We start from the raw sequence: 18365 nt of genomic DNA on the forward strand, positions 1-18365 counted from the left end.
GCCAAGACTATATCTGCTTCATACTGACATTACATCGTCTCAATCTTTATTAGAATAACACAGTTCCATGAACCCACTATTTTAATGATACATTGGATTTAAAAAAAAAACATGTTTTTCCTTTAAGATGTTAAAGGGGAAAGTAAGAAGATGATTTATATGGAAATGAAGCTGGGGATAATCAAATATATGAAGAAGGCAAATCTAGGCTAGGTTACCCTCACTAGGGAATATGGCCATAAATTGCTCAAAGGTAAATAAATCCTTTATATGTTTTTTTTTCTTTATGATGTGATTTAATTTTATGGATGTCTATTATACTGTATATAAGTAGCACTCACTATACAATTTTGATCTAATTTTTAATATATATTCTAATTTTGATGTTTTTACCTGAGGTTTTACACGCATTAGCTAATTTACATAGGTTTTGATTGTCTGCCATATGGCGAATTCGCATTACAATCCCAACCGCGGAACGGATTAATGTTGTTAACCGGGGGCCCACTGTATATACCAGCAAGGCCTTCTCTGCTGGCCAAATATAACCTGACATTATCATAACTATAATAAACTAAAATAATTACAATAACCACGATAAAAGTCATTTTCATTTCAAATTTATTTTTACTAAATATTTATGTTTCATTTATAAGATTATTCTCCATATTCCGTTCTTTTGCTGTCATATTATATCCATTTGGTTACAATCCTTCAAGTGCTGTAGTTTTATATTTGAGTTTTTAGCCAATTAGAATTCAGCTAACTTGTGTCGCCAGGCTGTATAAAATCTGCCTTTGCCCAAAGCGTCAGGATATTCGCTTCAACCGTTGCGGGCCTTCTTTGCCGTGTGCAAAGACACATGTAACTGGGCCCATATTTTTAATACATTGCTGCAATAGCCAGTCGAATCACAAGATTGCCATCTAGAGGCCTCACGTTGAATGTGACGTGACTGGATGCTCACTGCAGAAAGGCAGTGCTATACTGATCCAACATGTTTAACGGTGGAGGTAGTTAAATAATGTTATTTAAAAAAAACAAAACAAAACATGTTGCTCAACCATGAGCAACCATGAGGCCTAGCGTACATCGAAGCCAGACCGCAGCAGAAAATTCAAATCTACTTAACCCACAATGGCTGAAGAAGAACAAAACGGGATTTGGAATGACGCGACTTTCAGCATTGGAAAAAAAGAAGAATGGATTTTCTACTGAAACAAGCAGTATTGAGCATTTGATTTATTTTTTTTTTCATTTTTAATATGTTTTCATAAATTAATTTTGTTCACATTCAAGTCGTGGTAAATAAATAAAATGATGTTTTTATATTAAAGTGCGATTTGTAATTTAGCATACGATGTTGTTAAAGCTTGCCTGCTTTGGGTGTCACGTTCAGTCTGGGGTCCTCTTGTGGCTTTATTTTGTGGAGTTTGACTTATTTCGCTTTTGGGTTCGTGTTGTTTTTCCTTGGCGTCTGTCGTTAGTGTAATTTGTGTCAACTGTCATGAGCGTGTTCCAGCTCTAGTGTCCTCCATGGTGCCTCTCGTTCTACCCACCTGTTTGGTGTTTGCGTAAAAAGTACCAGTTCAGTAATTTAGTTGTCTAATGTCTATGTTTAACATTGTGGTTTTTGCCGTCTGCAGCACATGTGCCAGTTCCGCAAATTCCCTCTCTCGCTGTCGTTGTTCCCTCTGTGAGTTTGGTTTTGTTTTTTGTTTCTGTTGTTTCTTTTGATCCAGCGTTTTTTCATGTTTCACCCCGCTTCTGTGAGTAATAAATATTTTTGTTGAGCTCATCGCATATCCTGCCTCTCTGCATTTTGTATCCAGCTTCCCACACCCGTCACCAACATGCCGCGCTAATATGACACTTGGTGGACTTCATGACACTTTGTGGACAAATAATTTAAAAGTATTATGATTTTAAGTTTTGGCAGTATCACGTATAATGATAAGTTTTAATTGCTGATGTGGGTTTATTGATGTTCACATGTTCTGGAACATAGCATGTGTAGCCCAGTACTGCGTGTGTGTGTGCATGAGGGGTCAATCACTAAAGGCCTAAGTGTGAAATGCACAGAGCGCCCCTGATATATATATATATATATATATATATATATATATATATATATATATATATATATATATATATATATATATATATATATTAATAAAATTGACTTTTGTAATAATTATGATAATGATGTCAGGTTATGTTAGGCCAGCAGAGAAGGCCTTGCTGGCCCTGACGGTCCACCACTGATATTTACTGACTCTAGCTTTAGATGTGAGTACAAAGCCATGGTAGCTGGAATGATGATGCTGTCATATTTTGTTTGCAGTTTTTAAGATTTTTTGAAGTTCTTTTCTTCAATTATCTTAAAGGTCACTCCAGATCTTTGTGTGGCTCATTAAAGGCTACTGAAGGGAGAGCTGTCCTCCCCTGGTTCCAATAGGGTTGTGGTATTCAGCTGAAGAGAGTTAGTGGGGTATTACTAACCAATGGTTATAAGGAAAGCGGTTTGCTGACCCCCCGGTTTGAGTCTGAGGCGAGCAGAGGGAAGAGTGAAATGAGGCTGGATAGTCAAGAAAAGCAGGCTGTATCCCCAAAGGGAGCGCGCATAGAGCCCCATACACGCTGCTATTTGCGCCATCCTTCTGTCTCTATCGCTTTAAGAGCAGAGAGAAGGAGCGTGTATGCGTGTGTGTGGGGGAGGGGTATTGGCTGGGGTGGAACAGTCCTGTAATGAGTAGATGCAAGAGACATGAGATAACAGGCGAAATCTAGCGAGAGACCAAAAATCAAGAGGAGGGCATGTGACTTGGTGCAAATGAGTGATTTAACCACATTTCTGATTTAGGGGGACGCTGGGATGGAGAGGACAATAGAGTGGAATATTTTTTTTTCCGACATCTCTTGACACCCTGAGGAGGGAGCCCCTTGTGCAGTGTGGAGCGAGGAAGGAAACGGGAGATAATCGCACTCCACTTCGCTTTGGCCTCCGAGTCTGTGTTGTCAACGACTCAAATTGAAGCCTTACTGTTCGTTATCCAGGCCACGGTTGAGAAATATCGTTTCAACTTTGTGCTTTTCTATTTTTTCCCGAATGACGTACTTGTGCGGTTGGATATCAGCTTCACGTCTCCATGCCTGCCTGTGCAGGAGGGATGTTGGGATGCTCTAATGGCTAACTGAGCCGAGCTCGATTGCTAGTGCTGCGGCCGTTACTCTCTAGGCCTGTGGTACCGGTGGAAAAGCCTAACCCTCGCTTGTCTGGAGCGGCTCGCCGCAGGACTGAGACGACGGGCGGACAAGCGGCGTGACGGCGCGGAGGGTAGACGATACATTGGAGAAATAGGAGGAGCGGCGTTAGCCTACCGTCTCATGGGAAAGAAAACGCACAACAACTGTTTTCATTGCTCCATCCCCACCACTGAAGCTTACGTTTCTTCTACATTAATGACGGTGCTCATAAGGCCTTCTTGTCAGTCCTAACAAGAAACTGGATTTTGCGTTTGGAAGCAAGGAAATCAGAGGCCTGTGCCTCCCTGCTACCTAATGCCAGTCAGGCCTCCTCCCTGCTAGCTACTTCTGAATCAACTGGGTTTTTGCCTTTCTTTTTCTTGACATTCTAAGGATTTGCCTAAACCTGTTTCATGCATGTCCACTGGAGGCAGGTTTGACTTTGATGATGGGGGGTCGTACTGTGGGGGGTGGGAGCAGGGAAAAGCCCACGGCAGAGGGGTCTGCACTGGACCACAGGGTCAGGGCGAGTACGCGGGGGCATGGAGTCACGGCTTTGAGGTCTTGGGTGTGTACACGTGGCCCAGTGGGAACAGCTATCAGGGCACCTGGGCGCAAGGCAAGCGGCATGGCATTGGAGTGGAGAGCAAGGGCCGTTGGGATTACAGGGGGGAATGGACGCAAGGGTTTAAAGGTCGTTACGGACAGCTGGAGAGCACAGCCAGTGGTGCACGCTACGAGGGAACGTGGAGCAACGGCCTCCAGGATGGATACGGAACTGAAACCTACTCTGATGGAGGTAATGCTGATTTTGAGTCTCATCGTCATTCTGATGTGGTCCCTCCGCAACTGCTATTACAACAAGCTACCATTTGCTGATTAGAAACTCCTTTTCAGATTGCGAGCAAGGTGGAGCGCTTAGCACATCTGCGTCACAGTACTTGAGGGTTTGGGCTTCAAATCTTCCCTCCCAGCACACCCATGTGGATTTGTCTTTTCTCCCCATGCTTGCCTTGGTCTCCTTTGGCACACTCTCAAATTACAAGTACAAAAGCTTCTATTTTTCATAGATTTAAGCCTATTGGGGGTACATAAAGGCTCTTGAGGGGCTATCTGAGACGATTACAACTTTTCTGCTGGTAACAGTCAATTTAATTTAATGATTAATTAATGCTGTGGCAGGAATTTTACATTTTCTTTTAAGATGGGGATGTAGTGGCTCCTTTGCAAAACCTTGCATTCCTTAATATTGTTGAGTTTTATACAGATATACGAATTTGTTAGCTGTACGATTTTCCTGGAAATGAAACAAATGATATCACACAATCTATCTCATGGAATTGCTGAATAAAATACGCACAGTCATACCACTACAAATATATTCCCAACATTTAATAAATCAGACACAGTTGGCACTGCACTCTGACATCCCAAAAAGGCAATACAAAGAAGCTACTTGGCTCAAAAAATATTTCACAGAAGGGGCAGAAAAGTTGAGAACTAAGACAATAAACTTTATGAATGCAAACTTTTGGTTTTCTACGTATGCCGTAGAATTAACTGCTGAATTGACTGCCGCCTCGCACTGGACTGGAATGGTCTTCTGTGTGGTGTAAAATGAATGACATCTCCAGTGCAGTGACATAAATATAATGTGGGTCACATCCTCAACGGACATCAGGAGGGCTGTGTTTGTATCATTAATTATAGGCGCTAATATAGGAAAAGGGATAAACACACCCCTTATCTGCTCAGCATCTTACCTTTTATGCTGTAAACTCACCGTGGCAACTCAAGACCACAGCATGGCTCTCATGTAGTATGATTGGCTGTTTGGCCCCAATCCGCCACCATTCTTTGCCCCGCTTGTTTCTAATTTAGGCTCCTTAATGTAAATTGCAGCCCGGTTCGAGCAAAAGAAAATTTGGGAGTTCAGTAACTGGTGGAGGTGCAGTCCGAAGAAAGTTACCGTTACAAAAGCTCTAACAAAGCCCTGGAAATATAAACTAGAGACTGGATGGGTGGGAGCACTGCATCACATAACACGCCTGCCCGGGTCTTCCGCTCACGTGGAGGACCGCCGACAGAGGAATTCAGCATGCACGAGCTGACACATTTTCTCCAAGCCAGTAGATTCTAGGCTCACAACGGACATGAATTGGAGGCCTCGTGCACAGCCGCAAACAGCGCGAACTTGCTTGTTTCAGCACCATAGACAGCTCATGGTCACGTTGCGGACAATTGGGCAATAACCTAAAATGGTAGACGAGGCTATCAAATACAATGGAGACAAACTTTCAAGACATACATTTACACATGCATGTTTGTAGTATCTTTTCTCACTATCCTATATTTGTTTGTTACGTGTTTCAAAAATTGGGCAAAATACCAATTTTTGAGAGTCCTGAATTAAAGGGTATTTTCATCATGGTATGCTTGCAATTGACTGCAATGCCCTTCATCATACTGACTGCAATGCGCTGCATCATACTGACTGCTGTTTTTACTTTTGCCCGTCTTGTGTAGTTGAATAACTTAACCGGAAATACTGTACTGTAACCAGTGTAAACAGGGGCTCTGTATGACGCATAAAGTGCACATCTACAAACTACAACCACGAGTTGTGGGTGTTGCCATTAAAGCAGTCATATCTGAAGTATAATATTCATTCATTGGAAGAATAGCAAAGAACGGCGACAACAACTTTTCAATCCGAGAATAAGAATCAGTCTTGCTTATGGTTGAGTCAGGAACACTTACGTCTGATTGAGACCAAAAAGAAGTGTCGTGCTTTTGATGTCATTCTGGTTCTTTTGTGTTGACCACTCCTGGCAATGTTCACAACTGTAAAAAAAAAATATATATATCACGGATCAAATTTAGCACCCATAAATAACAGTTGTTGTAAGTTGATTTATATTGTTTCTTTGTTTTGTTAATGTTATAAAAGGATACAGGTTTCGGTATGCTTATACAATTTGTATAGATAATAATCTTATTCATAGTCAGCATATCAAGTGGGAGGGGGGCGCAAAATGTTTTGTCTTTCTTAAGGGTGGCTTGGCAAAATATAATTGAGAACCACTGCTTTACATGAATAATATTAATACAGTAAATTATAAAAATGCATCAAAAAATACTAATAATAATCATGGAATTTAAAGTAACTGTCGTGTTGATTTTTTTTTCACCTTGAGATGGTGTTGGTGTGTTGGTGTTGAGTGCAGAGACCTTTTTAGGTTGCTTTGTCTGTGCCTTTTTATTTTATATTTTGTAACAAAATAGACATTGCAAATTTTAATGTCATATTACATTCCAGTCTTGTTCGAGTGAGTGCTGGTGTCTCGTGTCTCGTTGTTATACACCAGAAATGTTCGCCTTTCGTATCCTGAATTTTCTTTCAATATCTTCGTAACATTTCCGAACCTTCCTAACCTTTTTTTTTTTTTGTGAGCAGAGACGTTTGTAAGTAGTGGTCCCACTGTATATTTCTTTTTGAGGTCTAAAATGGTGTGCCAACAATCATTCTTTTGGAAACCCGAAAGTACAGCTTCAGTCATCCAGATGCCATTGTTTATGCCCTCCAATGATGTTTTCCTTCTTTCATGGATAATTTTATGCTGTTTGGGTGGCTTAATTGGAAATTAATAGAACATACACTGTAATTGGGGCACATTCTGTGTCCTAATTACATACTACATACTAATTATACAAAGAGCTAACCCAACAGTGGTCCTGTGAGAAAACAAGAACACTGACTCGCCTCTGTTTTTCTATCTCCTTGCTTTGCAATCAATGCAACATGTTCCTTTTTAGTGCTCAATTACTGCAGTATATAGTCGACAGACACAGCAGCTTCATTATGAGCCAAGTCTTCATATTATGAGCCAGTCAGAATTATTTGACGATAATATGCTGTAACATGAACTTGGATGAACCTGGGAAATAAATCCGTAAAAGGCACATAATGTTAGACAAATCATAACACAAAACAGATTAGCCGACTCTGAGAGGTCATGCTTAAACAATTAGTTTGAGGTGCATTTAATTAAGATGATTAATTTTCAATGCAGTCCACATGTGGCCAAATATAACCTTAAACACAGGATTTCATTTTTGGCCGATTTTACATATTGGTGTTGACATTTTTCTCTCATGGATCATAGGCATGCATTATTAATCTTGACTGACAGGTCACCTTCATACTTCATACCACAGGAAACGGACTAAGATGGCCACCAGTGTCTTTTTATTGGATACAAAGCTTAAGAGGGTGATGTTGGGTTTCTTACCTGAAACTATATCTACTACAACACTTCCCATCAGAAGAGACGCTGCAAAACGATTACTTCTTCATATTGAAGTCCTCCGTATATTTGAATAGGTTGAGAGCCCTTCTGTGGCTTAAATTATTGCTATCTTACAAATCACCACATAAACAAATTATCCTTTAATTCACAAAACCTTGGACAAAACCTAGTGTGGCATGATTGTTTGTTTCAACAGGTTGGGTTAAAGGGAGAGCAATAGACGGCTCATGATGGAGAAACGTAGGACCCTAATATTGATACCAATAGTAGAAATTGCATGTCATAATATGCAGTTTTAATGTACGCAATAACTCATTCACTGTCAGGCCTATTCAAACGTATGTATAGCTGTTAAAATATTATATTTGACGCCTATAGCTATCAATGGCACTGAATGAGTGAATACCACTAGGATTGCTGTCATGACTATGATTAAACAGCATTTTCATTAATGACAAATATATTAGTATGCGTGCTGTTGTCTGACTCCACTGATGCAGTAGCAGATATTGTATAGAGTGAGGTTATAAAAACAGGTTAAAAAAAAAGTTTTAAAAAATATATGAACGCAGGTTTTGTGCATGCATGTTGATAAGATACGAGGGAGGTATGTGTCAGGAAAAAAATTACACAGACCTGTTCTGCAGATAGTTTACAAGTGATATAACATTTTCTAGGACTTTTACTAGCGATTATTAAGCTACGGTCATAAGCCTGTCAGTCCAATTTCATTAAATGATTTATGAATAAAATGGACAGTCACATTGCAAACTATCAGCTGTTGATTTACGAATGCAAAGGATCAGATCCTCGAATTCAAAGGAGAGATTCATGCAAAGACGTGAAGTCGTGTCTCGTGTGGTCATAGTCGTGCAGACGAGAGCTGTGTTCAAAATACCTTGCATTCGTAAGTTTTCAGTTCAGAAACTCAACACAGTTTTGAGTCATGTTCATACAAATTGTTAAACACGCATACGTCTTTTTGACATCAATCTTACTCCATAGTGGGGTGGCTCAGTGGTAGAGTGGTCACCTCAACTCAGAGGTTGTGGGTTTGATACACGGCAATTTTGGTCTTGTTGAAATATCTTTGCGCAAGATTCTGAACTCCCAGTTGCTTCTGATGCTGCGTCATCAGTAGGTGAATGAGTAGCATAATGTAATAGACTTTGAGGGCCTTGCAAGGTGGAAAAGTGCTACATAAGCAAAGTACCATTTAGCATCTAGCTCACATACTGTGCATTATAATAGAGTGTTTTCAAATACCAGAGAGACAAGATTCGGTTGGAGTAGAACAGAAGAAGAAGAACAGATCAATCTGGTCTGATGAATTGCAGTTACAGTATGAAAGAGAATTAAACTGACAGGGTTGTATTGCACCCCTGAGAATGCATTTGGTGCCTTGCTCAATTACATCTTGGTGCTGCTAAGGAGGTAAGTCCAATGTCCCTCCATAGTCCTGCTTGAGTCAGCCAATTTTTAAGTGTTATTGTTTGACAACAGCACACTCAGATATGGTGCTCTTAATAAATGCTTTACCATTGAGCTGCATCTATGGTCATCTATTTTACAGTATAAAATATCTATTGAAACGGATACACAAGTTGATTCTCACCAATCAGTGTTCCTACCCCAAGCAGAAAACATAATACACTGATAGTTATGAAGTACTACAAGAAAGCCATACTTGTTTGACTTCTGACCCATCGTGTCTCTGTCCGGGCCAGGAACCTACCAGGGCCAGTGGCTGGGTGGGATGCGTCACGGCTACGGAGTGCGGCAGAGCGTACCATACGGCATGGCGGCCGTCATCCTCTTCCCTCTGCGAACGTCCATAAACTCCCTCCGTTCCGAGCACAGTCACGGCCCCCCGGCTGCGCTTGAGGACGGTATGACCAACACGCCCACGGATGGGGTGGTGGCCGGACTGGCCAGCAGCCCCGTGGGCCGAGGAGGCTTTGCACTCACTGCTCCGAGTGAAGCCGAGCGCCAGAGAAAGAGGAAAGGTCGCTTCCGGCAGTCCATTTTGAGCGGCCTGAAGCTACGACGCTCGGAATCCAAAAGCTCCCTCGCCAGTCAGCTGAGTAAGCAAAGCTCCTTCTGCAGCGAGGCTGGCATGAGTACGGTCAGCTCGGCTGCATCGGACATCCACTCCAATGCTAGTGAGAATGAACAGGGTACTCCTGTGGATGCAACTGTGACAGAAATGTATGCAGGTGAGTGGCGGAGCGACCACAGGGCCGGCTGGGGGGTGGGTCGACGCTCGGATGGCCTTCACTACGCGGGCGAATGGGCAGGGAATAAGAGACATGGGTACGGATGCACTACCTTTCCCGATGGAACCAAGGAGGAGGGAAAGTACAAGCAGAACGTGTTGGTGAGCGGCAAGCGCAAGAACCTGATTCCGCTGAGGGCCAGTAAAATCAGAGAGAAGGTGGACCGAGCTGTTGAAGCTGCAGAAAAGGCTGCGGAAATTGCCAAGCAGAAAGCTGAGATTGCCATGTCAAGGTAATTTATCTTTTAGGTGTCTTCACAGGTGAACGGAATGAACATGTACTACAGTATATGAAGTTACTCTTCTGTCAAAAACAATGAAGGTGGTCACTGGTAACAAAACTGATTCAACAAATGCAATCTGATGTATGTCGGTCCATTTGAGATCAATAGATCTATATTGTCATCACACCTGCACAAGTACAAGGCAACGACATTTTGACTTAATAAGCTTAAACCCCACATTTGACTGACAACCAGTTGTGGGTGTCTCCCGCCTACTGCTCAAAGTCAGCTGAAATAGGCACCAGCAAGATGCGACACTTGTGAGGATAAGCGGCTTCAGAAAATGGATGGACACATGGATGAACACAATTGACTAATAGAGGAATCAGATAGCAAGGCCGTCTGAGATTTTAGATGCGAAAAGAAACAGGGTGGAAAAAGAAAAAATGAGTCTTCGGCTATGCAGAAGGGCATAACGTAAGCCTGGAAAAAAAATCTTCGATCCCACACCAACAAAAAAGACATGACCACATATCGCAAACAAGATTTTTGATCTGATCGATTCTATGGTTCGAAGAGTATTGTTGGAGGCTAAAATCAAAATTACAACAACGGACAGCACATGACAAAGTCCGATAAGATAAGGGGTAGGTGAGGAGCGGAGCACAAAGTGTCCGCCTCCACCGAGAGCTGAGCAGAAAAAAAAAAACCCAATTGTTTACAAAAGACAGACAAACATGTTCCATTTCCTCTCGGAGATCTGCTGTGTAAGAGTGACTTGTTTTTTTTTCTGTTATGACCAGAATGAGCCATGCACGCGGAAAGGCAGAGGCTGCTGAGGGAGTTGCACGGAAGGCCATGGAAGAATGTCGATTGTCACGGATAGCAGCCAAAGAGCTCTCACCCTCCTTTTACATCTATGGCAATGGTGAGCTGTATGAAATGACCAGCGATCTTTGTTTTCTACCCGAAAAAACAGTCATCAATGTCCTATATTTACACGAGTCATGTTCAACAGTACCAATACATTTTTGATTCTTGTATGTAACCTTTTTAGTCCTGATCCATCATACATATTCCAATTCATGATTGCCTGTGTCCTGCATGTTTTCCAAGTCTTTCTTTGCAAGACACCTGATTCAAATGATTAGTTCATTGAGGTCTGCAGAAGCTTCATAATGGGCGTGATCATATGTGTTTCAAAGAAGAGCTTGGAAAACAGAGAGCCACAGTATATTAAATGGAAAACTCTCCAAGTATACAAAAGAAAGCTGTTCAGAAACCGGATTTCTCCGAGTACAAGTCAACCTCGCTTATAAATTGAGCCCCCGCTCCCTCCTTTTTTTTTACTTCCATTTGGGTGGATTTTACAAAAACGCAAGAATACGTAAGTCTACCCCTGACTTTAGTGCTTACATAGATCTTGGCTGGCCACATGGTGTGTCACTACAATGAAAAAAAATAGTTTTTTTGTCAGAGGCATTTCTACATAATATATTGAGTAACATACTGCTGCAGTTATGGCGGCAGGAGTTGGGGTGGAAACAAGACAAGACTGCATTGCAACGTACACATGCGTGTAGACGCAAATGCTGAAACTAATGTTGCAACAATAAAATGATTTGAAGTTTCAATGCTTTATTTTTTTGACACAGCTGAATATTAATTTCTCTAAAAGTCTTCATCACTGTCTGACATATCAAATAGCTCCACCCATTTAACTCCAAGACATCCTTTTTCCTCCTCCTCGTCATTTGTTCAAACTTCCTCGTTACTCTTTCGTGGGTAGTCACCTTAGGACGATTTGTTTGAAATGGAGGTTTTCAAAGATTATTTGCGGATCATCTTACTTGGGATATTATCCCAAGCTTTCTTTACCCAAGGGACGACTAGTGAGAGATCAAAGTGTAGAACGTTGCCCTTTATTTCTCCCCGCAACTGCCAACATCCACGCTGGCATTGCCGGCTTGTTCAAGCAAACGTCCAAGGGCATAAAGAGACATCAAGCCGTCTTTTCCTTTTTATAATGCGTTAAATTCTTCAGAAAAATTATCCATGCAGCCTCGTTGTTGACAACAAAGAAGCAATTAGGTGTCGTTTTACCAAAGTGCATTCTTGCGATGTTATGTGCAAACTCTAAAACGGGCACATGCTATATTGAATGTGAGGTACCTACAATCATTTTAAGCCTTGTAAAGGACATGATATTACTTTCACTTTTGAACTAATGGTATTCAATCACAGATATGGGGAAAAAAAATTGGTCTGTTTTGAGTTAAGGCGTTATAAGTCGACCCCTCCTAATATACTGTAGGTCTTGAAAATGATGAAAAAAAGCATTGACTTGTTCTCGGAAAAATACAGTAATCATTAATGCATGATGCTACTGTTGAAAGAAGCTGTAGCCGATGTCATGCTGTTCTTGTGGAAAACACAAAAACACCTAAGATTGAATCCACAGATGACTGAAACCACATAGCAGGACAAGTAAATGTATTCAGAACCTGCATCTTTTAGTATTTTGTAGGTGGATTGTTCAAACTTTGATAGGTGAGATGTAAAACATCCTACAGTTTTGAAATGATTCTTAAATTTCTTCAACACTCGATTCAATAACAACCAATTCCAATCAACCGCACAACAACAACAATCAATGAATGTGTTCTTATCTCTTACTAGCTGTCTAATTATTAGATTAAATGGTCATAACTTTATCCTGCATTTTAAGAGGCATTGTAGCTTTTGTGCCACTTTGTATTGCTTCCACTGCATTTACCATGGGAATAAATACATGTAATGTAAATTAAAAAAAAAAAAAGGCTTGTGGTTGTGTTGGAAAACTGATGTCAGAAGATTGTGCAAACACAACAGGCTCTATTCCCATAGACAAGGCACATGCTCTCAGCTCAAAACTGTATTTGGCAAATTAGTCGACCGCATTGCATCTTTCCAGGTGTTCCAGCGGACTGAGGACATTTTATATGACACATCCCCAGCACATCAGACAATTTGGAGAGAGAATGGAGACTAGACCTTAGACTACTAGACACTAGACTCTGTTAAAAGAGGTCTTAAAACACACCTCTTTAGTAGTAAAGCATTCACTGAAGTTACTGTTCCTTTGGGCATCATGTTTTTATACTACTGTTTTTATTGATGCTATGTTTTAGTTTCCTGCTTCTTTTCTGTAGCACTTTGAGATTCTGTTGAATGGAAAGTGCTTCATAAATGAAATCCGTAATAATTGGAAATTGACCAGGTTTGTTATAAGGAGGCGTGCAATTTACTTGTTTTTTTTCTAAACTTCGGTATAGCTGAAACGTAATAAATATACTTGTTGTCAAATTGAATCTGTTGCTGAATAAAAAGGGCACAAATTCATTTTTTTAATTTTAATAACGCTGATAAAAAAAACAAAAAAAATTCTGCGAATATTTGCAATGGGGTCCTTAGAAACGTTGCTTTTTAAAAGCAGTCCCTGACTCCAAAAAGTTTGAGAACCCTGTGTGGTTTTAAACCACTACAATGTACAACCGCAATAGCAAACACAGGGGCAATCTATATACGTTATCCTTATGACGGCAGCATTTTTTATACAACTTTTGCATTAGATTTTGACTGAGTGATTTATTTGATTTATTGATCATATAAAGACTAATTTCATCAAAATAAACAAAACCAAAAGAAAGGATCAATACATATTAATTAGGAACAATCATATGTTCAAAAGAATAGGAAGAAGTTCACAACTTATCTAGTTCAATCCCCTTTATCTCTATAAATAAAAGAAAACAAAATGTTATGCAGCAAAAGTACAAATGAAGTTTACAAGGTAGAAAGAGATATGTTGTAAAATGTTATTCCACAGAATACAATACGAGATTGAAGCTAACTGTGGTTGCCTGTGCAGAATTGAATTTGGTTGGCGTTTTTCTTTAGTTACACAGCATGGTAGACCATCTGCATGCCTATAGTACAGCTGTCCAATACATTCGCGCGCATACTTCCCATCTAACGAGCTCACTGTGGGGTTCTGCCGGTTAATTATCCAACTGTTTGCTTAGGAATCGAATGTCAGAAGCCCCAGCTCCAGAACGTCAAGGACAAAGACCACGAGGTCCTCTCCACCGGAACAGACAGTCCAGAGCTGTGTACCCCGGACACAACGCCGCCTAGAATTACACCCGATCTCAGCCCTGCGCTGAGCATCCCCATCTGTCCAAGCCGCAGTCCATCCAATCATGTCCATCGTCCCAAAAATGCTTGCTTCATGAGACAGAGCGCCGTGGATGATCAGGGCGGGTCAGAAATCCAGGTGCTGGTCGAGTCGCGGGGTACGGACCTGCTGAAAGGAGGTCCACACAACTGGGTGGATGACATGTACCCGGACAGAGGGTGTAGCAGCCGCTCGACAACACCCACATTACTAGAAGAACAGGAGGGACAGATGAACGGCCACGATCCGGTCCCTTTGACCAACCACAAGCTCCGTGAGAAATCAATGTCCAATTACAAGGTCCGGGAGCACGGTTCTTCCCACAGAGCATGGGAGCATTCTGTGTCCAACCAAAAGTCGTCCAAGCACGCCACTTCCAATCACAAGCCAAAGGAGTACACATCATCCACACATAAAACAAAAACATGGGATCATTCTTCGACCAACCACAAGGCCTGTGAACACGCCTCTTCAAACTACAGGCAGGTACACACCTTGTCCAATCACAAGGCCTCGGAACACAACGTGTCCAATCACAAGACTATTGAGCATGCTTCCTCTAATTACAACACCCAAGATTATATCTCCTCCAATCATAACTCCAATGACCACGTTGCCTCCAGTTACAACGTTCGAGAGCATGTCTTTTCCAATCACCACCTAAAGCAGCACAATCCCTCCAACCACAAGCTTCACGAGCATGCCGTAATTGACCAAAGGCAAGATGGCCTCACTGAGGGTTGGACAGCAGAAAGCACCCTTAGGTGGAGCCCTGCCCATTCACGCCTCACAGAGCATGATGAGGAAAGGATGAACGAATACACGATAGACACGAGGCTTCGGTGTCCAGAATCGCAGCTGTCTCGAGGCTGGGCTCAGGAATCGCCAACCCCTCAAAACAACAGGCTGCGATCCCGAGGCCTGAGACCAGTCAGAGAGGGATCCGTGGACTCTGTCCAGATGCTGGACAATTTGAGCGCGGGGACAGAGTTAGAGGACCGGCCGCTGCATAGGGACCTCACCCTCTCCCCGCCGCTTCAATCTCAGCCCATTACTCTGGAGCACGAAGGAGAGCTTCTCACCCTCAAGTCAAACTCAGTAAGTCCGGTTTTGAGATTTTGGAATTGCGATCGCAACACAGGAAACACAGACAAAGCTATGCAATTTGAATCACTGACAAATATCCAGTGTTGGGCAAGTTACCTCAAAACTAATGCATTATTTACTAACTAGTACTGTCATTTCAAAGTAATTAATTACATCACAATATTGCTGTATTTGAAATGTAAGGCATCCCACTACTTTTGCAATACTTTTATATTACTCTCGCCGACATTACCGGAAATAAGGATTTGCCATTCTAAATGTAGCTCAATAAACATTCAGTAGAAGGTCATCTTACGTAAAAACAGTGCAAATCTTTATTGTATTGCAAACCTTTAAAGACAAGATACAAAATATTTTTTGTATTTTAATCCCTGTATTACTTAGCTTCACTTACAGTAGCTAGTGATGCGTTGTTTATGCTTTAGGCAAAAACAGTTCGTGTAATTCACACTTTCAATGTTAATATTCAAATTCAAAGTTCAGTCGGCTAGTTTAAGGACAGACGTTTGAAAAATAGATGGTTTCGGTGGGGCTAACGTTAGCAGCTAGCCTACGTCATCATTATTGTGTTTAATGTTTAACATGAGATTTTGTATGCCTCATCTTGATACACATTGACCACAACTATTTATAGACTATTATTAATAGCAATTGTAGCAATTGTAATTGTCCGCCATGGGTCTCCTGACCTCTTGAGGTCGGAGTGAGCCAGAGAACAATAATTTTGCCTGCTTTCTTTTATCCCCACTCTCAATCCTACGCGTGTTTTGTTTGCGCGAACTTCACGTTACTATGGCTCCGCTCTAAATGGTTTGTCAAATTACTGTTTGGCAAAGTGGACAGCGCTTTAGGTGTTGTGCACAATCTGCACCTAACTATTAAATTATTCTTGTTTTAACTGACGAACTGAAAGTAATGGGTGTATGTCCATCTTGTGTACGTATTTTCCATATTCATAGTAGGTACTAATAAGAGGGAGTAAGCATTTTGCCCCAAGCTTTTCTTTTCCGATCTTGCTGTGTTTTTGGCGAATTTGGGGGAAAAAAAACACCACTTTCAAGTTAAAAATGCATTGTAATGCGTTGCGTTACTCTCGTTTGTACCGAGTAAAATCTTACTATTTTTCTGTGTGTAAAGCATTACGTTACTGCAAAAAGTAATTCATTGCAGTAATTACATTACTTTTTTGATTCATTACTACCAATACTGCAAATATATTATTAAAAGCCAAAGAAGCAAAGAAAATGACTTCAAAAATGATTTCCTGATAGAAAAGTGGACTAATTTTTTTTGTTTCTTTTCATCCAATTTTCTAGGGCTCCAGCTCCATTCTGGTGGTTATGGTCATCTTACTCAATATTGGAGTAGCCATTCTTTTCATTCATTTCTTTATTTAAGCAAATACAGGTATCATCTTCTAAGACTTATTGATTATTGAAGTATATTATATTATTACTTATTGAGGTGGACATTCTTGCTTATTCCACTGTAGCCCACACCGCAGCCTGATCGACGGATAGAAACAGTGTCTTAGTGAAGAGGCCCATTTGAGTTTTTGCATGAACGCCATTTCTTTCAATGATTTTGTTTTGAGATTGCAACCATTAAAATACAAAGTGAAGATTGCAGCTTTACATGTTCGTGGCATTTATGGACACATAAGCATGGGTGTCCATTGCATACTGTTAAATGGACTGTCCACAGGCAGGTATGACCATTTCCCATCACTCGAGAAAAAAATAAAATAAAATAAATTTACTTTGTCTTTCAACTTTTCTCCCATCTCTGTCACATTTATCAATTTCATCCCCCTGTTGGCACTATGCGCTACATACAGAACTATGCTGCAAGAGTAGAACCATTTAAAGGGCTCAGCCATGATGTATTTATTTATTTCAATTTCATTTATTCCATTCCACCTGACACTTTTGGATGAGGCTGTGTTGGGGTGTTCAAATTGGTTGTCAATCCCTTTAACATCACAATTTTGTCTTCACGTGTTTGGGCTCCATCCTCGTTCTCACAACTTCTAGCACTTGTTTGAGGTTACCACACTTTATACAACCAAATCTTTGGATTCGGGGGAAAGAAAAAGGTTCATGTATGATTTGTGAAAAAATTTTATATCACTGTCGTGTTTCATGATCCAAATTTATACTCAAGGAACTTTGTCTGAAAAGAGAAACTTTTTATGTCAGCACCCCTTGTAAGACCAACACATTTGCACGGCAAGCCAGCATTTGACACCTTTAACAGTTGACATGTTGAGAAGAATTCAAGCCTTGTCCCTTTGTACAGCTTCCAAGTCCAGACTGTTATGTTGTTACCACTAACTATAGTATGATATTTGTATGTGTCATTATTATTCCTATTTGACACATTTTGCGAGCCAGAAGGAATGCAGAGTGCCTCATATGAATTCAGTTTCCCTCTCTAATTAATTTCAATTAAAACTGCAATAAAACACACAATCATGCCCGACTACGAGGAAACAAATACTGATACCTTCAACGCAACTCACACACACCTCACTTAACCAGGAATGGCATGCACTGTTTTGATCCTTGTCTCTTAAGTCACCCTTTGGACCACTCAAAATGCAAAGGTGGGGTTTCTATTGTGTCAGCTCCTGACACTTTTTGGGCCGGATGAGATTTTTCCGCATGTTTATTCAGACTGCTCAATCTGGCGTCACTTTGTAAAGTCTCTCCTTGTCTCGTTTATTTAGTGACACAAGGCTATGAGACATGGAGAGCAGTGTAAAATAAACGCTAGCTTTTAACTCTCAGTGGATACTGAAATGTTCTGAGTTTATGAATGATATGAAAACAAACTCTACTATTCTATGTTTTATACTTTGCACCCAGTGGCATCATCATGTTGTGACATCATTGCATGCCCCAGCATGCTCTTTCTTACGCTTTGGTTTATGAGGTTGTTAATGTGGAGAAAATAATAAAATGTTTGAAATATTAAGTATATCATGA

At 40.9% G+C, this 18365-nt stretch overlaps 1 protein-coding gene across 1 annotated transcript; it reads left to right on the forward strand.

Moving 5' to 3' along the window:
- The first annotated feature begins 2744 nt into the window (after window positions 1-2744).
- On the forward strand, window positions 2745-18357 carry jph3a (junctophilin 3a). The gene is made up of 5 exons (XM_088413661.1): window positions 2745-4045; window positions 9284-10064; window positions 10859-10983; window positions 14120-15369; window positions 16695-18357. Exons 1-5 carry the CDS (start codon window positions 3664-3666, stop codon window positions 16773-16775), a joined length of 2619 nt encoding a protein of 872 aa, XP_088269787.1. The 5' UTR covers window positions 2745-3663; the 3' UTR covers window positions 16776-18357.
- The last annotated feature ends 8 nt before the right edge of the window (window positions 18358-18365 follow it).

This window comes from Hippichthys cyanospilos, chromosome 4 (assembly GCF_059441005.1).
Source record: "Hippichthys cyanospilos isolate Australia breed blue-spotted pipefish chromosome 4, RoL_Hcya_1.0, whole genome shotgun sequence".
NCBI classification, from domain to species: Eukaryota; Metazoa; Chordata; class Actinopteri; order Syngnathiformes; family Syngnathidae; genus Hippichthys; species Hippichthys cyanospilos.

Bases quoted from the DNA above. Each gene is read 5' to 3' on its own strand.
- jph3a (XM_088413661.1), top strand. From the start codon at position 3,664: ATGTCCACTGGAGGCAGGTTTGACTTTGATGATGGGGGGTCGTACTGT. The intron at 4,046-9,283 runs GTAATGCTGATT...TGTCCGGGCCAG, and splicing joins TGAAACCTACTCTGATGGAG to GAACCTACCAGGGCCAGTGG. The intron at 15,370-16,694 runs GTAAGTCCGGTT...CCAATTTTCTAG, and splicing joins TCACCCTCAAGTCAAACTCA to GGCTCCAGCTCCATTCTGGT.